Below are 22,395 nucleotides of genomic sequence, written 5' to 3'. Positions count from 1 at the left end.
AACAAAAATAACTAAAGATAATCCAACTCACTAATCCAAAAAAACAATATCAGGTGGACCATAAAATGTCTTGATAAAATAAGATATCATGATTGAAGCAGAAACAACCTGCAGTTATGTATTAAATTATTGCAGATTGTTAAAGTTCACTTGAAGAGGGCCCTTTTTCAAACCAACCATTACACCCTACGCCTACCCACTACCCCTCCATTTGCGCGTCCCCGCGGAGGGTCTGCCATATTAAGTCCGTCCCAAACCAACTAGCGGGGAGTGGTAGTGGGTTATAAAACCCTCCACCAGCGAGTGTGCACCGATGTCGACTTTCAGATCACGTGCAACGCCTATTGTGTCCGGTCGTCATGGAGGAAGCAACATGTGAGTTCAAACACTGCTCCAACTAAGATAGACATTTAATATCATCATACAGACGTTAACAACTTCAAATGTGTACTGAGGATTAAATATATGTTTATTTATTGTAAAGTCTTTTATATTTACAGGGACTGTCACAAAAACAAAATAATATTAAATCATGTTGCAGACAACTTTTCACTGTTAATATTTATTTCTTATTTTTCTACTTTTGATGTCTTTGTGAAATCTCAATTCAACAACAAAAAAATACACTTTTTGCTGCTCTGATGTTCAACGATATTATCCTTGTCTTTGCATTAATTTAGGACACGCAAGAACAGCAGTATGCCAAAAATACCCGGATGATGTACTGATTTGTAAAACATTTACAGACCAGTCTCCCTCATGTACTTTTTCCCAGTTCAGAGATCACAGCAACGGCCCTGTTTAAAAAAACAGAAAAGAAATACAATCACTGGATGTTTGATGCTAACATGTGGAGTTAAAAAAACAAAAAACACAGCCAACTAGTGGCTTTTTTATTTTTCTGTGTTCATATATTACTGCACCATAGAATCGGGTTGGACTGAGAATCTCTTTAAGATGGTATGCATCTTATCTCATCAAAATGTCTAATGAAACTACTAGAACAGAAAGGTATGTGGTCAACGAGATATAAAATACATGAAAACAGATTGAACCTACCTGTTTTTCTTGCAGATCTGAAAGAAAGAATTAAATTGTTGATTTAAAGAGTGAAATGTGGCGTTCTTTATCCAAAACATTTACAGCAATGTCAGACCAATAACCATGATGCTTCAGTGACTCCTGACTTGAGATGTTTGAAATGATTTTGCATAGTGACATAATTGAGACTTACATAACAGACCAGCAGCACAATGACCACAATGACCACAATGACAATGACTGAAAAAAGAAAACACCTGATCGTCATGTGGTGACAAGGTAAAAAAACAAACAAGTCCTTTCACTCATTCACTGTTTGTAAAATGTCATTCAGTGCTTGCGAGAAATACATACCTGCAATCAATCCATAATGTCCACGTCCTGTGGTCTGCCTCTCTTCACCTGAACATGAAGGTGTATTTCATGTTAAGAATATAGCCACGTGATGCAGCAGCAAACCTTTCAGGTTTCAAAAAATAAAAACATTACAGCCTTAAAGGGATACTTCACCCATTTGCATTAAGCTTTGTATCATTAGAAACCTGGTAGTATTTTTGAATGGCCGTGCATCCCGCCCTCATTTTCCCCTGAGATGGGAATTATCTGTATTTATTTTCTGAAAAGGAGCCTCAGATGACGCAAAAATCGCCATTTTGTTTCATCGGCGGCTGCTCTGATCTTGGAGGTGCCCGGCTGGGCGGTCAGACCCTCCACGGACCCTCCTCGCAGAGGGCCACCCGGCAGAGGTGTCAAGTAACGAAGTACCTTACTTAAGTAGAAATTTTGGGTATCTATACTTTACTGGAGTAATTATTTTTCAGCCGACTTTTTTCTTCTACTCCTTAGATTTCACGCAATTATCTGTACTTTCTACTCCTTACATTTTAAAAATAGCCTTGTTACTCCTATTTCATTTCGGCTTGTTTTCATTCGGGCTTGTCATCGTTAAAAAAAACACAAAAAGAAACCTATCCAGATAAATCCATAGACAGATGAATCGTGCCATCCTGATAGAGTGAATTTGATTGTGGTTGGATGAGAAGTATAAACATATACCATTCCGACACCTTATTGGTTTGTTTGTACGCGATCCATCGCACCTGCACATGACACAAATCACGTCACACTCCTGCAAGGAAATAGCAGACGGATGTAGCCTAGTACGAAGATGTCCGTGGCAGAGCTACTAGTCATCATATCTTCCGCTCCATGAAACACATGTTAATGCTCAGTAGTACACATATATGGTCCTTTAATGTATTTGCATTGTACTAAAATGCGTTCATTTTCAATGGGCATAAATGCGGCTGAAACAGGTGCATCCCAAATTTTTCAACATTAAGTCATTATGGCCTTTAGAAAAAAAAATTTAAAGGTGGGGTAGAGCACTATAGGCCCCTGTGGTACGGCCTAGGCTTTTGTCCTTAATGGCTTTTTTCTCCCCTTACATTACTTTTACTTTTATACTTTAAGTAGTTTTGAAACCAGTACTTTTACACTTTTACTTGAGTAAAAAGCTTGAGTTGATACTAAAACTTCTACAGAAGTCTTTTTAAACCCTAGTGTCTATACTTCTACCTGAGTAATGAATGTGAATACTTTTGACACCTCTGCGCGCCGGCCACGCCGACCGCAAGAAGCATGAATCAGATCTTAGAGTCCTGCTGCCCGGAATTTCCAAGATGCCAATTCCTTCTGGACGAAATCTCGGAATCAGTTGAGGAAACGGCCGTATGTGTGTGTAGTAAATGTCTGTAAATAAAGCACCCAGCTTCAGTGGGAGTGGCCTGTGGTGCTGTGCATTCTGGGAGTTGTTGTCTTTCATCCACATCAGCCAAAAATACACTTTCTGCCTTTACTCGGTCAAGAAGGCACCAACTTCAAAATGTTTTTCACATTTCTACTACATGACCCAATGTCAACACAGATTCATGTTTCAACAGGTGAAGCATCCCTTTAATGTCTTTAATGTTGAATACAAAGAATCTGCTTCACATAAGATTGTGCCTGGTATTAAGTTTTGATTATGATGGAAGTATTATAAACAATTTAAAGACTACTTTAGTAAACTGACATGCAATCACAGGTATCAGTTAGGCCTGCACCATCTGAGAAAAATATGCCATGTGCGATAACATAACGTGATAATGATGTGAACTGCAATAAATAAACTAAGAGAGCTTTAACTCCCAGTTTCTGTCTATCTGCTGTTCTTCATGTTTTGCATAACATCTGTGTTTGCCACATGCCCCTTCTAAATAAAAAAAAAATGTTCTCCACTAAATTGGCACTGATTAATCTTAGAGTAGCTGATAGCTACCTTTAGCTTCATCTGACTCCATCAAAATGGTGTATAGTTCAGACTGTCGCGGTGAGTTAATTGCGAATGCTGAATCGTTATTAGTCGTGATTTCAGCCCTATCGGTGTACTCAGGGTCCAAAATTGTGGGTAAAGATATAATGGTGGGTAAATAAATTAGGTCAAGTGGCATTTGTGGGTGCCCCAGTCAGTACACCTGGCTGCAGCTTTCCCCGTGTTGAGCCGGACTCACCCGGGGTTCCTGGTACAGTCTTGTGTAGACAAACTGTCCCGCACTGGCTAATGGTGGCTGGATAGCTACAGTAGCTAACGTTTTAGTTTTCATGGTGCGGATACACATTTCCAAACCACTAAACCTCGCCTCTTGGCAAATAAAAACTATGTTAATAGCGTGTTCCACTGTCTCTCTGTGGCAGGAATAGGAGAGGATCAACACCTGACACAGCGGACAGGAGATGATAGAGACTGAGTTACACTATGAGCATTAACAGAACTGAGAAGTAGAGCCTGACCGATATGAGATTTTTAGGGCCGATACCAAGTCCTTTCAGTCATTCACTGTTTGTAAAATGTCATTCAGTGCTTGCGAGAAATACATACCTGCAATCAATCCATGATGTCCACGTCCTGTGGTCTGCCTCTCTTCACCTGAACATGAAGGTGTATTTCATGTTAAGAATATAGCCACGTGATGCAGCAGTAAACAAAAAATAAAAACATTACAGCCTTAAAAGGATACTTCATCCATTTGCATTAAGCTCTGTATCATTAGAAACCTGGTAGTATTTTTAGGGCCCATACCAACATTGAGGAAAGAAAAAATCAGATACCGATAAATCAGCTGATATCTTTATTAGATCTAAGTCCGATTTGTAGAGATAGATAGATTTCGATATACACGTTTAGTGTGTTTATCCATCAAATGCGGTTATCAAACACTTGTGGAAAAGAGACATAAATAAGAAAAGATGGTCACCTAATGAACTTAAGCAGGAAGACTGTGCTTCTTCTCTCACACATTCACTCATCTCTTCATTCAACCACTTCCTCTGTCTCGCTCTCTCAAGCAATCATCCTGCTGATGTTTTTTTACAGTCTTTCACAGTCATTCTATCTTTTCAGTGCAATCGCTGTGACCCTCCTCCCTTCCAGCTCAGCAGAGTTCAAGCTAAAAAAAACCCTCCTCATCACATCCTGCACACCACCACCACCACCACCACCAGTGTCTAGACTCCACTATCTGCTGTTGGCCTCATTGCCCCTCCGAGTACATGAAGTCGTCATGATGGAGACTAATACCCACATTCATTTTCCAAATTGTTAAATGTATCATTGTTCATTCTCAACTAAGTCTCTCCTGATTTAACTACATTCTGCAAAATAACTTTGCCAGTTGAATCAACACGTTTCTAATATAGTTTAAATATTGTAACTATTATGAAGGTATGCCCTACTATAGGACGGTTTTATTAGACCTAATTTATTATTTGTTTCTTGTCACTTATAATCTTGCTTGTGAGTTTATAATCCACAGTGGGTTAGCCACCCAAAAGATTAACAAAGAAGGAATGGCTAACTACCTTCATTACAATATTAAATATATTCAATTATATCTGGACCAGGAAACCCACCCAAAACAGAAGGAAATCATGTTAAATGAATGTGTGTGGTACGTACAGCCTGAGGTGATGTTCTGAATCTGTCCTTTTCCATCTTCGACCTCCAGGTCTTCAACATCATCTGGGCAGTAGATGAGGATTCTGTGTTTGTTGTCACAAACAGCACAAGTATGGTTGCATGCTGTTTTATGACGATCAGAGCATGCTGGGAAAGTTTTGCAGTCATTACTGTCGAACAAAAGATGGTTTTCCGGGGTGTAGATGGTGGTCAAGTGTTGGCATCTGTCCGTGTCATTGCAGGTAAAACATTTAGGCCTAGCTGTGGACAGAACAGAGAAAAACATGAACAGGTAACATCAAAGGTGCTCCAGGTATACATCTGTGCTTAACTTAAATCTGTATCTGGAAAGTTGCTCAGAATAGGTTTGCCGCAGTGTGGCTGAATGAAGTCCTCTTATATACACTGTGTGTGCTTTTTGTTCTGCTGCAGGTCGAGCATGTGGCAGATAGAACAAGAAAAACATCACGTAGTTAAAAAAAAATTACTTTCAATTGTTTAGTCATACAGTGTTAAAAGTGCAGTATTTATATAGCTTCAAGCTCCCTTTTAAGAATACATCAAAGTAAAGACAAAAATACAATAAAACACTGCACACTGAAATACTTTAACTTTTTTAAAACTACATACCAAAAGAGCCCTCAGCGCCAGAAGCATGTAACAGCATCGAACAAAGAAGGAACCCTGTAAAATTCAGATAAAACAAAATCAAACATACTCTCGATTATGCAATATATTGCTGCTTATTATAACAAAGGGGTGTTAATAAAATCAGAATTATACACTGTGCTGCAGATTTATGAGGTAAACTGTGTTGTCATAAGAATATTCCGCCTGTAGTGTTTTCATGTTTGACACTTTATTTATTAAAATGATTGTGTTGTGCTTGTTATTGTAAGTTGCACTGAGCTGTGTGTGTGTGTTCTCTGCACTTTTGCCCGAGACAAATCTCCCCCTGTGCACATTAAAGGGGACACAACATATCCATTTTCCACCTTTTAAAACAGTCCCGTGGTCTGGATGAAATGTCTGTGTCGTGTTTTGGTCCTCTAAGCGGGCGGCCAAGGTTCAAATCCCACTTGTGGCTCCTTTCCAGCACAAAAAGCCCAAAATAAATCTTTAAAAAATATATATAACATTAATCAAGCACCAGCTGCTTCTGTGCTGAGTTTTCCCCGTAGTGATCATCCTATCAGATCCTCCCCCTGAAAGAATAAAATGGTGCAAAAGACCTGCACAAAAGTTTTGTTCTAGGCTGGGGTCAGGGTTGATTAGGGGATATACCAAGGGAGGGGGATGGTCTTTTTTTTTTTTTTTTTTCACAATGAATCCCACTGTGACATCAAAAGGGGAGCAAATTTTGAACGGAGAATTTTTCTCTGTGTTGTAAGACTTATGCAGTCCACTAACAAAGGACTGGATGGGTTTATTTCACATTTTGTGGGTCAGAGACAATCCGCTCACCCAAATATACTGTATGTGTGTTCATGATATGAGGGCGAGACATTACAAACTCCTCTCAGTATATGGAAGTGTCCTAAAAAGCACCACCTTTTACCAGGACCTCGTAAATCAGGGGTGTCCAAAGTGCGGCCCGAGGGCCATTTGCGGCCCTTGAGGGGATTTTTTGCGGCCCGTGACTTCAAATGAAGAATCAGAAGATTTTGGCCTGAGGCCTTGATTAAGATTGACACATTATCTTATTTTTCTTTTTCATGTTAGCAAGGGAACAATATTCCTAAAATAGAAAATGTTCTGTAACATGTATGTTGTTGTTTTTTTAAATCTACAGCTTTTACTATTTTCCTTTTTTTTTTTTGTAAACTATGAAAATAAACGTATGCAAAGTTTTTGCAAACACGCAGACTGTTGTTAACCATTTAATGACCTGAGCTAAATGCAGAAAGCTTTTCCAAAAAAATGAACCACGTTACAGGCTTGATTCTGAGAAAAAAAAACAAATAAAGTAGAACGAAGAAATCAAAATATTTGATTTCCTTTTATTAAAGGGTTTCTTTAGCGAGCCTTTTGATTCTGATCTACAAAGCCTTACTATTTCTTCAACTATATTTTAAAAAACAAAACCTGTGGCCCGCGAGCGATTCTAACACGACAATTTTGGCCCTCAAGAAAAAAAGTTTGGACACCACTGTCGTAAATAAACAAATTATTAAAATTTCACAATTCTGACACATTTGACATAAAATAACTTTATCGTTTTTTGTCTAATTAAAACGTATTGCACTGTTGTTGTATAGAATTACCTTAGACATATTAACCCTAACCTCCTGCCATCTGGGAGACAGTACTGAACCTCCGCACCAGCTCCACCAGACTAATGAACAGTTTTATCCACCAAGCTGTCAGGAAGCTGAACTCTCTCCCCTCTTCTCCACCCCCTGACCCCCTCAGCTCTGGACGTTGAACCTCCACCACCCATCCTGGAGCAGTCCTCTCTGGTAGTCTCTCTGTCCTCTCTCTCTCACTGTCTCTCTCTACCTCAAGACATAGATATAGAATAAAATGTAAACAAGTTTCATGTCCAGTTCTTACCTACAGCAGTAGCTCTTTTCCTCTGTTGGTGGCTTTTTCTTGGTTTCAGAGTAACCATTAGTGGACACTGTGGTTTTGCTGCAGCATTCAAGCCATCCGTTTTGTTTTTCAAGAAGGAGCATTTCGGGCCTTCTTCCACTACACATGGTTTCCCATGCAAAATGGCCGCTTCCTCTTCAGCGTCCGAGTCTCGTGGTGTATCGTTTACTCGAGTTGGACAGGACAGTTTAGGGACATTTGCATCCGAATTCAAGCAGAGCATTCCTACCATCCCATGGTGCTCAGAGTTATCTGGTTCATCTTTAGTAATCGCTCTGACGCTGATGTGTTTTTCTTGCAGATCACCATCAGCGTGCTTTTTATTGCATGTGTGCCGCATGGTGGAGGAGAGGCCGGCCTCACTGCAACAGAAATGAAACACAGAATCCGATCTTTTTTCTACAGTTGGTAACATATATGTTGGCACTTTTAGAGAAATATATAGAAACAAGTCATCACATTTAATATCTACAAAATAACTAATGGATACGACAACAAGCTTACATTAATGTGAACGCAGCCACCACTGAGCTCTGCATTACATGACTCAGATGAAAACCATCCAAAATGGGATCAGACTATCTGTTCCCTTTTTAAAATTTTAGTGTGTGAATTTACAGACTCCCAAAACGAGTCAACATGGGTTCAGCTTTTTCCAAAGGTGTGATATGATCAAACAAACAAACGTGTTATGATAAAATGCTTCGAGAGTTCAGTCCGAACATGTTGGAGTGAAATGAGTACTAAATGAATGAAAGATGCATACCTCCGTTATCCCACCTGCTGCCTGTCTAAAACAAGAAGCTTAAGGAATATAAACTAACAAACTTACTTTCTGGGAGTGAAAGCTAAGAAGTATCCGTTGGCAGGGTTATTTTTGTCCGAATTGGCTTCAGCAAAGAGGAGCAGTTGTTGTAGCGAGCATGTCAAGCTGAAGGTTTTGTCATCAGGAAATAACTGACCACATATGTCATACAGTATCTCCATCTAGTGTTTAAATACTGTAAGTATACAAGTACGCTCAAGTCAGACTGTTGCAGTTTGACACAAACACTAGGGAGATGAGTGTGTTTTTTCTGGGGGCGGGGGGTTTGGCGCTTTTTTGCCTTCATTTGATAGGACAGCTGAAGAGAAACAGGAAATGCTGGGAGCAGTTAAAGAATTGTTGTTAATCCGGCACAAATGACTATGAAGGCCCCCCATAATTTCTACTCAGAGTATGAAGTCTCACCATCAGGGAGACGTCAAACAGCCAGCAGATATATAATTGCTTCAAGCTCCTTTTCTTTCTCCCAACATCCCTCGCTCTGCTCGACAAACAACCTGCTCATCTTAACATGTTTTTCTTGGTGTGCAAATTTTGTATTTATTTTTTTAGTTTTTAGTAGTTTATTTTGATCTTTTCATGCCGTTAATGACAGGACTGTGGAAAGATACTACTATTCAGATTCTTAACCAGTGTTACCAGTAAAGTAAAAGAGTCAGAGAGCCTGGTTTGTACCTGCCGTTATAAACAACCATCAAACCACTGTCAAACTCAAATCTGTCGGGAGGTAAGGTCCTGATTTCACCAATTGATTTAAATTATCCTGCAAGAGAGGGCCATAACCAGGGTTGGAAAGTTAAACAAAGTAACACATCATTTGTAGTTATTACAAATGGATACGTAGAGGAAGAAAATGAATGAAATATTCAGATTCAAAGTTCCTGCGGTCATGTATTTGCACACAATAAACTGCCTTATACACAGCCTAACAAAGGGGCAGTGTTTGTTGAGTTTGAATGCAGTCAATGGTATTTAATGAATCTTGATCAATTAAAGTTAAATTAAGTTACATTAAACAGTATAGCCATGTAAGTGCAAACATGACAGAATAGTATTTTTTGTTTTGGTTTCATTTCTTGTGTCTTTGAAAGAAACAACTTGTATGAGTCAGATTACACAGAGACACGCTGTTGTTATGGAAACCAGTGTCCTCTCATATCTGACATTTAGGTGCTGTTTCTTTCTTTCTTTTATCTTTAACCCATTTGGGTGACCAAGAGGGCAGCAGCACACGTCATAATAAATATTACATGATTTGGTCCCTCAGACCAAAGTGTGTATCTGGGGCAAAGTGCAGTCCCATTACAAAAAAAAAGGTTTAACAAAACAATTAAGTCGTCAGACCTGGATATTTACTGAGATTATATTATGATCTATTTAAACCCAGGGCATTAAACGAGATAGTGATAAGCTAAATAAATACAAAATCATAATTTAAAGGGTACTTTCTATTGAGAAGTAACTGTCCCCAATCCTGATCCCTAAATTTCAATTAATGTAAATACCACCTAAAACATTTTTTAGATTTGTTTCAATGGTGTAATTTAAAAGATCTTTATGATTAAGTTTAAACAAAGGTTGAAATACTTAGATTTATTGTGGGTTTCATTTTTAAATAAAAAAACTATGCTCAAAAAATCATGTCCCTTGTTTTCATGTCACTGAGTTTTAGTGGCTTGGCTGACCCTAGACTTAAGCCACACCCCTGCATTTTTGACCAGGAAGTGACATTGCATGCCTGTCCCCCATGGCTAAATGATAAGCAGCTAAATCCCATAATTTTTAAATAAATGTGCTCCAAATTCTGAAAATCAGTGTGTAACTTTAAAATTTGTCACTACTAAACACACATTCTCTTCAATTATGTCAACTTTGGGGGGGTTTATACTAATTATTATGTTTCTATGGGTGTACACCTCTTCAAAGATGTGTTTGCTAGCCATGTGCTTGCTAGCATTCTTTAGTTATGCTCAAAATTAGGTAGAATTGTCACTACTGAAATATATGGTCAAGTTCGGTAGTGACATTATCATTTCGGTATGACAAAATGGTAAGTAGTTAAATCTCATCATTTTCTTTAAGTATCATCATTTCAGTCATCTAGTCACAATTGATGAGTAATATTTGTACTATATGGTCATGGATGAACATTTTTCTGACCACTAAACATACGTGCTTTTAATATTCCCAACATCAGGCATGTTATGAGTTAAAATTAAGCAATAAGGTTGAGGGAGTATGATACAAGAAAATACTGGTCACTACCGAAACACTGGGTGTTTCTAAAAATATATATATATATATTGAGTTATCAACTAAAATGTTATGATACTGATTGGTTAACTGTATGTTCCATCTCATTAATCAATAACTCTGAAATCAATCTGATCAGCGTTATACATTTTAAAAAGAAAGATTACACATAGATTTTGAATAATTTTATAAATTGAAATTTGAAATTTGTTAAAAAACTAATTTTTATTGTGAAAACATTCAATAAAAATGTGTAAAAAGAATCTTCACATAAGGGAAGTAAACATAATATTAACAGGTTAACATAAAATTGTTTTTATCATAGTTTAATACTATGTTTTGGTAGTAACACATTTGGGGAGAGGAAAAACATTCCAAAACAGTCTAAAAATACAATATCATACTATTATTGTAATTATTGTTACAACAATTATTGATGCTGTATTATTATTAGTATAGTTGTAATATACTTATATTATGACTATATAGAATAGCCTACTTGATATAGGGCTGTATTGGAAGTACACTTGCTAAATCTATTAAAGTATATACATCTACATTTTCTCTGGTTATTCATTTATCATTATTATTTATTTATATATTTTTGTGTCTATTTGAAACACACCACAAAATGTTCATGTTGACAGTGGATTTGCTTGTAAAGTTTTATGTTTTCCTAATAAACAAATCTTTAAAAAAAAAAATACAATATCAAATTTGACGATTATTTTTGCTAGATATGTATACTTCAGATATGGTACAATATATAGGGAAAAAAATTTGGGAATAAAACTTAACAAAATATTTCCAACCTGACTTTGAACCAGTTCGGTAGAATGGCCCACCTAGGCCACAGTCAGACTACATGAAAATCAGCAGAAAAGCTCTGCTTAAATAAACCTGTATCATAACAGTTACTTTTCACCAACAGCTCTGTGAGGCTGCCATTATAGGCACAATATTCCAATTAACTAACAACTATTGTCAACATGCTGTAGTATGCAGTTGTCATAATGAACAAACAAAAAAACAACCACCACTTCCTCCAATCTGCCTTTAGTGTCTCTCAACACACTTCATTGACTTCCTTTTTCTTTGTCGCATCTTAAACCACTAAAGAGCTCAAACAAAGCGATAGTCTTCATCCTGCCAACAAAATAAAAATGTGAAGCCTTTCAGTTTATCCATCAACTTTAAACCAAAAACAAACAACAGTTCTGATCAAACTTTGGCCACATACCTGATGTGTTATCCTCCGCGGAAACTTCACTTCGCACTGACGGAGTTTCTGTGCACCTCGAAGCTGCGGCAGGAACGAGTGTTGAGGAGTGAGCATCACGCGGGGCTTCGTCACATCCATCTCCCGACCTCATTATTCTTTTAGAATTTACAGGTGATCTGTTCGGCGGGTCAGGCTGTTTAAAAGAACAATAAATTAAATGTATGTATTTGTCTCAGGAGTGCACGTGCCTGGTAGTTATGCAATATATCCAAAATGTGTCATCATGTTTGACAATAAGTGTAAGTCACTTTATCGATCTTTTCTTCCCGTTGGTCACAATAGTACAGTAGAGTTGTGACACACAGTGTTAGCTTAGTGGTGTTACAGCACTGTGCTATCTCCATCAGGGATTTATAGGCCAGTGAATAAACAACCCAACTAATAAACAGTCAACTCAAATCATCTCTTAGATCATTTGTCTTAATGCATAATAAAGCTTTGGGAGTTGTAATTATTATTATTTTTTTTTTTTTAATTCAAAAGTCTGTATACAGTGTAACTGCAAACCAACATCTATTCCTGGTGTGAACATCTGTTTAATCATCCGACCCACTTCCTGTGTGAACTTTTTTTTAGCCTATTAAGGCAAGTTTATTTTTGAAGCACATTTCAGCAACAAGGTTATTCAAAGTGCTCCACACTCGACATCATGACAGAGAGAAAAGAAAACGTTAAAATAGAAACATTTTAAAATCACTCCAACAAACCGGTCTAAAATAATCTAAAAAATAATGTAAATAAAAATAAGTCGTATTTTTGGCAGCCACGGTGTTGCGAGTATTTTTGCAATACAAACATTTATTTAGCATCTTTAAAAATGGAGGAGACAGGAGAATGATCAGAGGCACTGCATGTCAACAAGCAAGGCAGGCAACTGCGTTTTAGGGCCCCAGACCAGTAGGGGGCCTCTGAGGGCTGACAAACTTAAACCAAAGCAGTGCCCCAAAATGTGCAACAACAACAAATTTTGCAACAACAGAAGGAAACCTCCCTAATGGGGCCCCACCTGACAGCGCTCACTCTCATTGGCCTGCTCTGCGTTGCATGCATTATTTCTATGAACACCAAAGTTTGTCAATGAAAGTCAACAAAGAACAATGAAGAGGAATTGTCCGTCTACAGGAGAGAAAAAAAGGAAGAGGAAGAGGAGGGAAGCGTAGAGACACTGGCAGACATGATGGTGATGAATGCTGGTGGTTGGAGCCCCCCCAGTTGATTTTTTTTCCCCCGACAGACTCTAGAATCCCCGCTGAGAAAGATACAAGATGAGGAGGTTAAATAAGGAACTTAGAATATACAAAATAAAAATTGCTGATATGAATAAATTCAAGGGGAAAAGAGAAAATAGTTCAAGCAAAAAAAAACAATACAAGAACATCAGAAAAATAATATTTTACCCTGGAAAATAACATCTAAGGACACAGGCGGAGTAAGGGTGCTGCGAGAGAGAAGGTCCTTTTGGGTGGGTGATATAGCTGTAACATACAGACCTAATCATCTATGTATCAAAGGTGTGGCTTCTGTATTTTCCACACGGTCATCAGAACAGGAATCCCCCCTCCCCCTCATCTCAGCTGAGTCGGTGCAGCTCTGTTTTCATTTGGTTTTAAAGTGCATTATATTTTTACTCATCAGTGTGACTCACTCCTGCTCTCCACTCAGGTGTGCTGCTTCGCCAGGGGACATGGATCAGACACAGGAAGGAGGTGTGGAGCAGGTATAAAGAGGAACAACTATGTCAACTCGTGCTCAGACCTGACGCGGCATCTCTCCCTCTACAGCAGACAGGTAGGCACCTTCATATGTTTCTGTTAAACAACAAAGAATCAGAGTCAAATATTCAAATACGTTTTTACACTTTATTACTTATAGTCAGCCTGTCGTCTTCACACTGGATCAAAAGGACTATTGAATAAAAAGTAATAAAATGCCTTTATTTCTACAGAATGAATGCACTGATGAGGCTGTCCACTTGCTTTCTGCTCTTTTTCTTTTTCTTAAGTCTGTCTTTTGTGAATATTAATGCTTGTAAGGTGACTGACTGGTTGCTGTTCAGTGTAAGCAGCTCTAAATTAAACACAAGTGTGAGCTTTCAATTATGCACTTACAATAACAGCTTCAAATGTTGTACTCAAGCCAAAGCAAAGAAAACCTTTCTTTTTCCTCCTCTTGTGGACTTACCAGTTCGTCAGCTTTTTCGCTCCTTGGGTTAGATAACACGCAGCAGCACCAAGTGTGAGTAAAAGTAGCTGCGGAATGCTGACTGCAGATTTCTTTTCAGACCATATTCTTCCAGCAGAAGCACATCAGGTTGAGAGCAGTGCATGGGAGCTTTTGTTTACACAACAAGCCCCGCTACGGTTCATTTATCTGGTCCCTGAGGGGGGGGGGGGGGGGGGGGGGTTTGTTATATTTATGCATCTTAGTGTTTTTGGAGGTTGCTTCAGGATTCAGGATATCCTGGTTTACCAGACTGTCCGCCCCCGCACACTGAACATCTGATTTGTTCGGTGATTAAAAAGGATTCTAAAGAAGTGAACGTGAAACACAGGTCGGTCATGTTTCCATGCTGTCGTGTGTCCTTTTTCGGTTTTACACAGAATTTCTGTGAAAGTCTTTATTACTCAACAGAGGTGACACTCCCTTCATGGGAACGCTGGGTGCACTGGGATCTGTTTGCTCTTTCGCTCTGACTGGCTGTCAACAGGTTCATTCATGCTGAAAAGGAAGCTGCATGAAAGATACGTGCAGAAGCATTTGAGAGTCGTACATTTTTCAGATGGCTTTATGATACTGGGGGATAGTATTCCATTAGGCCATTTAGATCTCTTTCACAAGGTTGACTTGGACTTGTTTTGCGGATAAAGTGCAGAATATGTTTTTTCTAATAAATTTGTAATGCAGAGCAAGAGTCGTGTGCAGGATTTTCTTCTTTTCAGAGCTACAGTTATACTTCACGACATAGCTGGATGTGCGAACACCATTTTTAAAACAATATTTAATGTACCATGTGGTGTAATCACCTTTAAACTGCAGTAAAGTACTTCTATGAATCTACATTGTTTTTTACAGGCAGTCAGAGGTTTCTTATTGACTTTTGTCTGTTTAATGAGTCACTATTTAGTACATAACCAACTTTGAAGTAATTGCTCCTGTTGGGAATCCCCCTTGCACAATGGTCACAAACACTTTAATACAAGATGACAAAGAGAAAAATTCCCATGAATCCCACATCTAATGGTAAATCAGAGAGGTAGGGAAAGAACCAGATATCTGCTCAACAGGGTCACAAATCAAAGAATAAATGATGGAATAAACACCGCTGTCAGTGTTAAACATAAGGTCTTTACGTGCAGAAACTTATATTTTTATTATTTACTTTCCCCTCTGTATTAACATGACTAATTCTACGCTTTATAGCATGATTATAAAAATGACACAATCCTCACTCTGCTGTCTCCTAGATGGCGTACTCGACGAGCACTCTGGCACAGGGCTGCTTTGGGAAGGTGTACAAGCAGAAGTACAATGACACCTGGGCTGCTATAAAGAAAGTCCCCCAACAGCTCATCGGCAGGAAGGACCTGGAGAGAGAATGTGATGTGTACAAGTAAGTCCATATACATTTACACAAGGAAAAAAACGTAATCTTTTTCGGCTTCTTTCTCAAAATTCTTCAAGTTAAGCTGTTTAAATCTCTAAAATGCTGGGGGGGGGGGGGGAATCATCTGTGTGAGCACCCTTTGTTCTTGTGTTTTCTTTACACCAGTTTTCTCCTAAATGTTCTTTAATCACAACAACAAAACAACATTTCAGAGCTTTAACATACACAGCAAAAAAAATCCTGAGCATGACCTAGTAACCATCACCAATAAGAGAGAGAAACAAGATGTGGAAATGCAGATAAGAAAACCTTTATGGGAAGCCATCAAAGACATAACAGAGAATGTAATGGCTCCTCTATAGATAACTGCTGGCTCACACCCAAAGAATGTGCTGAGGGACATGTAACAACCTTGTCTTTCGTCAAACTTGTTTGTAAATGCAATTAAATCTGACGTTGAAGGAAGTGTAGTTTTCCTGACACTGCACTGAGTTAGGGTGTGTATATAAATGTAGTTATATTAATGGTTTGTGGATGTATATAAGTATATGCCAAGAAGCATTGTTACAACAAAGAAATAATCTACCAAACACAAATTTCCTTACTTTTTGTGCGATGTTAATATATATATATCTTCATCAACATCGACAGCTTCTCATGAGAATCCTAACTAGCATCAACACCATCCTAAATATCAATAATGTTGTCATCAATATCAGTGAAAATTAACAATCAACATGTAAACAGAAGCACATACCGGTGACAATCTCAAACAGCATTTGTTGCACGTTAAATGGCTAACTTTCCACATATTAAATATCAATAATTATTAAAGGAGAAAGGAATACGTTGAAAGGGTCCAAATGATGAATAGACATAATTCTGGTCACCTCTTCTCTAGTGCCGGATCAAAAATCATCCTCATGCTGTGAAATATCTAACGGGGTCTTGGCTCTAAATAAGTTGCAGAAGTGTCCTTGATTTTTCCTCTATTGCCATATTGAAGTTTACCCAATGTTTACCAGATAAGCCAGATATTGTCTTTTTAAAATATTTGTGTTTCAAATATAATGTTTCATTTTCTCTCCCTCCCCATTATTTAACTCAACTGATCTGCAGCAAGGCAGATCATCCCAACATAGTGAAACTTCTGGGCAACATAAACCTGATGGACGGAAAATGGATTATTCCTCTTGAGTTTATCTTCGGAGAAGACTTGGAGACCACCATCTTCAAAGCATCAAAGTCCAAAATACAGGTAATACCATCCTGACACACATATTTCATCCTGAAAGCAAGGATATTTGTTCTTAAAATACAAATACATGTCACACTTGGTTTTTATGGTTCTGTGTAAACAGATTTAGCACAATATGACTACGATGAAAGGCAGGTCATCATAGACATCTTGTTCTTGTCAAAGCAATCATTTGCTTAAAAATTCCTATACTCTCCAAACCTAAGACTCAGACTCATCATAATACCTGCCTCACTGGTTACACGTCATGCCTGGGAAACTCCAGTCAAGGTGCAGTTTGATTCAGGTCTGAGGAAAAAAGGGCGTGCGACTCAGTGTAAGAAAGTTGTTCTGAATATTTTTAGGATAAAATATGATCCCTGTCCAGCTAAACTTGATCTCAAATGTTTGTCTTTACAGCTGACTCCATCTATTAAAGGGACCATCATTATCGGCATGTGTGAAGGGCTGCTTCACCTCCACTCCAAAGATATCGTCCATCAAGACCTCAAGCCCGAGAACATCATGGTGAGTTAAGGGCTGTTCCTTCTGTCAGAGTCATTTCTCTCACTCATAACATGAAGACCATTACCAATAATGAGATCTTAAAAACACAGTACATGTATGGTCCTAAAATTGGATGTTATTCCTCAATATGTTTGAGTCCAATGTCTTTACTGGCCTTTTTTATTTCAAAATTGCAAGGATATTTTCCTTTTTTCTTTCTTATGTAGACAATTGTACGACGGAGGATTAGGGCCACGTAAATATTTTATTTATTTTTTTAATTTCAAGATTAAAGTCGCAAATTTACGAGATTAAAGTTGTAAATTTACAAGAGTTCTACTTTTATCATTTTCGCGCAGGCTGGTCTCGAATTTGTTAATTTACGAGATTATTCTCGTAAATGTACGACTTTAATCTTGTAAATGTACGACTTTATTCTCGTAAATTTACGACTTTAATCTCGTAAATGTACGACTTTATTCTCGTAAATTTACGACTTTAATCTTGTAAATGTACGACTTTATTCTCGTAAATTTACGACTTTAATCTTGTAAATGTACGACTTTATTCTCGTAAATTTACGACTTTAATCTCGTAAATTTCCAACTTTAATCTCGAAATGTAACTTTTTTTTTTTTAACGTGGCCCTAATCCTCCGTCATACAATTGTGATATTACTTCCTGTGATCATTTGTAGGGATGCTAGCAGGGTGACTTATCTCATTCTACTTTGTAGGCTTCTACGCAGCCCCCTGAAGTCCCAAAGAGTACAAAAAAAAATAAAAAATCTTGGATTTTTGGACAAGTTAGATGATATGTTGTGCAAAGAAATTATCATATTGCTCCCACAAGTTATTATGTTGTGTGCACTAGTTACTATCTTGTCCTCACAATATATATATATATATATATATATATAATGTTTTTTTTTACTTTTTAGGTTTGCAGGAGCTCCGTGGGTTTCCTATTTTATGTATAAAATGTCTCCACAACTGTTGGATGTTTTGCTTTCAGTAAATAGCCGTTTAGCTAGTTTGTGACTATTCTACAAATTAGTTCACATATTAAAATGTGTTACTTAAATGATAAATATTTGAGAATAACCACAACCAACTCAATCCCAATATCAGGAAAGTTTACTCCATCTTAAATGACAATATTTAAATGTAGACACATTTAGGTACTTACTTTTACGAGCACAAGACCATAATTTCCATACTTAGAAGGTTATTTCTTGCTGAGAGATGAGAAGTTTGGGCCGCTGGTGGCGCAGTGGTTGGTGCGCGCGCCCCATGTATGGAGGCTTAGTCTTCCAAGCGGCAAGCCCAGGTTCAAATCCGGCCTGTGGCTCCTTTCCCGCATGTCATTCTCTACTCTCTTTCTCCCCGATTTCCAACTCTATCCACTGTCCTATCTCTCCATTAAAGGCACAAAAAGCCAAAAAATAATTTTTTTAAAGAAAGAGATGAGAAGTTTGACAATGCTCTCATATCCCATCAAGGCTGCTTAAATCAGCTGGTTAGCTTAGCTGCATAGCATAAAGCTAAGATGGGGGGAAAGGTAAGACCAAAAATAACAAAACCTACCTAGCTGAGATTTACTTCTCAACATAGTAATCTGAAGCTTGTTTTGAGCTTGTAATTGTAGAGGATCTGGGTTTCATGTGGCTTCAACTTTCCAATCAAGCGCAATCAATTTTGTCAAAACTTTTGTTGGTAACTGAAAAAACGGCAACATTTGTGAAATTAACCTTCTGCTTTGTTGAGCTCTAAGCAGAAGACTTATGCTGTGCATGGCTCTGTACAGTTAAGTGGCCGTACACTCTTGGTATCAAACTAAAGAACCATTTCCCAATAACTGACTGAAGCTGAATCTGACGGACCACCTTGTTTTAATTAATCCAATTCAAAGTGAATGTTGTGAATTGGTTTGTTATTTGTTAGACAACATTTCAGACTAAACAGCATTTGTCTTCAAGGTGGAGCACAACACAAACCGAGCTGTCATCATCGACCTGGGTTTGGCCAAGTTCTTCCGTCATGGTCTAAACTCTGCTATTGACATGGGGAATGAGGCGTACTCCGCCCCCGAAGTGCTGCAGAAGGGCAGCCAGCGGGACCAGCGCTCAGACGTGTGGGCCATGGGAAAGATCATCGCAGAGCTCCTTGCCCGGATCCGACTTTACACACCAACCGTCTGTCCTGAAAAGATCAAGCAGACCCTTCATGATCAGCCGTACTGCCACGCAGTGTGTAGGATGGTGGAAACCAACCCTTCTGTAAGGGCCTCGGTGGGTGGGGTTATGAGTGAAATAAGAAGGGCTGGAGGTACAGGGATTGTCGTAAATACTCCCGTTCAAAGAGAGCACCTTCAGCCAGCCTCACCTAATATTAATGCCAGAAATCAGTCTCCAGCGCCAATGAACAGAGCTCAAACGCCAATGGACAGAGCTCATTCTCCAATGAACAGGGCTCATTCTCCAATGAACAGGGCTCATTCTCCAATGAACAGAGCTCATTCTCCAATGAACAGAGCTCAAACGCCAATGGACAGAGCTCATTCTCCAATGGACAGAGCTCAAACGCCAATGGACAGGGCTCATTCTCCAATGAACAGGGCTCATTCTCCAATGAACAGGGCTCATTCTCCAATGAACAGGGCCCCATCACCGTTTAACAGAGATCCATCACCACTCAACAAGTCTCCATCGCCGCTAAAATGGGAGCGCACACCCAGACCAGAAATAAAGCTTCTGCATCCTCAATCCTCACCCCACCTTTCTGCCTCCCCTCAGAGGACAGAGGACAAGAACAAAAACCAGGCTCTGGTCCCGTCAGGCAGAGCTGACCTCACCAAGGACCTTATGAAAATGCAGCTGTACCAAGAAGCTTCAAAGGATCTGCCCTGCAACCTGCCCACAACAGGGAGGGTGGTGGTGCGGCGCTTTGAGGAGAAAGACGGTGAGGTGGGAACATGGGAGCAGAAGGAGGTGGTGACCCGTGATGGGAGGATAGTCAAGTTCAATGATGTCAAGTACAATAGCAAATGAAAATATGAGTTTAAAGATTTGGCATATACTTGACCCCCTTAAAAAATGATGAAGTGCTGGTTGAATGTTTAGATCAAGATGCAAGTGTTACGGCTGTATATGTCCCTGTACTGTTTGTCCCTTCTCCCTTTCTGTTCTACAGCCCAGGTGAAGCTACTAATTGCACAATGAGGTACACCTGGCCTCAGTGCTTAAAAGGCCAGTGCTGGCTGCAGAAAGGGAGACATTTTGTAAGAGGCATTTTGAGTTGGGACTGCTGTGCCTCTCAGGCAGGGATTGTCTGTTGTCTTTTCTTAAGTTACTTTCTAATTTGATCTGTGTTATCATTAAGTTTAAGTAATTGTAATAAATCCCTTTGTTTTGACTTTTGTTAAGGTGTTTAGTGTCTTTTAATGGGTCAATGTGTGGTTTGTTGTTAGCCCAATAGAGCCGCCTAAACACAATCTACTGAGTTTTGAGAGCTTTATGCATTTATGTTTCCTCAAACTTGTTTTTAAATGTATGAACAATCTGGCCCCTGAACCTCTCTCCAGATATGTTCAAAGACAGGACGGAAACAGGGTAACGAGAAGCACTGTGAATGGAAACTGTAGCATACAACATCGTAGATCTACGTTTGGTCAATCAGCCTTCTCCATCAAAGGCTGTAAACTCTGGAACACATTACCACCTGAAATAAAATTAATCTCGGACTTAAAATCTTTTACAAAACAGGTGAAATGCTCAAAGCAACCCAGAGCTGTACCCACTTTTAAATAGTATCTTTTTAAACTGGTTTATAGCATTTTAATCTGTTTCTTTACACAAAGGCCGAACTGGGGACACGAGTTGGAAATTAGCAATAGCTATATACTCTTTATGCAGCACATCAGTTTCATGCTTTGTATTGAAATTATGTTAAATTGCATTGTCCCTATTAAATAAATAAATTCAATTCAATTATGGTGGGGCGTAACACAAGGCATGAATGTAAGCATTTCGACTAAGCCAAGGAGTGAACTTACCCAGCGCTACAGTAGGCGCCTGTTTATGAACTCAACCTGTTCAAATGTGGAATACAGCCTCCCAGTGTGACGCTCTAATAAGGAGAGCCCTTGAAGCGGTTTGAGTCATAGGTATTTAATTAAGCCTATTTTTTGCTTGCCAGGAAAGATTATCTTATATAACTCTGGGCATGAACAACCATCTGTGAATGTTTTTTAACATCTGCTTTATCAGGACTGTGAACATGACATTTATGTATGAAATAAATTCATTTCTGTTTTGTAATTCATCTTTGTTTCTGTGGGATTCTTTATACTCACGTTTAGGACTGTTTTTGTCAATTTTGGTCATTAGATTCTCATCGCTTTGGCTGTTTTCAATGTCAATAAATTTAAGGAAAACTTAATATTGTGTATCACATAAATATATATGGCAGAACGCATGGGTCAGTATTAGTGATATAACTGACTGAGATGTAAGTTAACATGCATTTATTGGTCAAGACAGTATTTGGCTTATAACACCATTTCAAACTGTTATGGCTGCTGGAATGCGTCAATGAAGATTTTTTTTAATCCTGCAAGACCATTAGGAAAAAAGTATTTTTCCTTCAGTCAGGATTAATCAGCAGGACATCTAAAACTCAGCAATTTAGGTTGACAGTCAAGCAGAGAAAATGTTTCTTCAATGAGCCAATCAAAGCTCGATCAAATATCAACCATGTTGATATCTCCCAAAAAACGTACCTGGTAAATAGATTTTATCATTAAATCTTTGGCAAACAGACGCAAAGCAACCCTGCACCACCTGATGTTAATCAAAACTGATGAATAAAAATACTGACTGCTATCAGACGCTTTGTTTCTAACCCTCTTTCTACTGTAAACATATTTAAATATGACCATTATTAGAAGTTACAAATATTTAGGATTGGTCAATCAAGGTACAATCTTTATTTATACACCAGACAGTTTTATTTGGTCCACTACATTTTGGCAAAGGTTATATTAAATCTCTAATGAG

The 22,395-nt window shown here is 38.5% G+C and overlaps 2 protein-coding genes and 1 long non-coding RNA gene across 4 annotated transcripts; 1 reads left to right on the top strand and 2 right to left on the bottom strand.

Moving 5' to 3' along the window:
- Positions 1-450: 450 nt before the first annotated feature.
- Positions 451-9,513, bottom strand: LOC132983642 (uncharacterized). Its single transcript, XM_061050042.1, has 9 exons — positions 8,463-9,513; positions 7,592-7,992; positions 5,669-5,722; positions 5,039-5,299; positions 3,962-4,009; positions 1,396-1,443; positions 1,235-1,281; positions 1,060-1,076; positions 451-797 (listed from the first exon to the last, which is right to left on the bottom strand). Exons 1-9 carry the CDS (start codon positions 8,615-8,617, stop codon positions 758-760), a joined length of 1,071 nt encoding a protein of 356 aa, XP_060906025.1. The 5' UTR covers positions 8,618-9,513; the 3' UTR covers positions 451-757.
- A 3,039-nt stretch (positions 9,514-12,552) lies between these two features.
- Positions 12,553-14,463, bottom strand: LOC132983640 (uncharacterized). The gene is made up of 2 exons (XR_009674859.1): positions 14,173-14,463; positions 12,553-13,799 (listed from the first exon to the last, which is right to left on the bottom strand). It is a non-coding gene; the product is annotated as an uncharacterized LOC132983640 (long non-coding RNA).
- Positions 13,617-21,661, top strand: zmp:0000000881 (uncharacterized). Of its 2 annotated transcripts, XM_061050038.1 has the most exons (6): positions 13,687-13,779; positions 13,864-13,910; positions 15,456-15,601; positions 16,715-16,853; positions 17,253-17,360; positions 19,318-21,661. In XM_061050038.1, the coding sequence occupies exons 3-6, from the start codon at positions 15,456-15,458 to the stop codon at positions 20,386-20,388; spliced, it is 1,464 nt and encodes a 487-aa protein (XP_060906021.1). In that variant the 5' UTR covers positions 13,687-13,779; positions 13,864-13,910; the 3' UTR covers positions 20,389-21,661. The 2 variants fall into 2 exon arrangements, with proteins under 2 accessions (XP_060906020.1, XP_060906021.1); XM_061050037.1 differs by lacking the exon at positions 13,864-13,910 and having other exon boundaries at positions 13,617-13,779.
- The last annotated feature ends 734 nt before the right edge of the window (positions 21,662-22,395 follow it).

The sequence above is a fragment of the Labrus mixtus genome, chromosome 11 (genome assembly GCF_963584025.1).
Source record: "Labrus mixtus chromosome 11, fLabMix1.1, whole genome shotgun sequence".
Lineage (NCBI taxonomy): Eukaryota > Metazoa > Chordata > Actinopteri > Labriformes > Labridae > Labrus > Labrus mixtus.
This window is presented reverse-complemented; position numbering and strand designations above follow the sequence as displayed.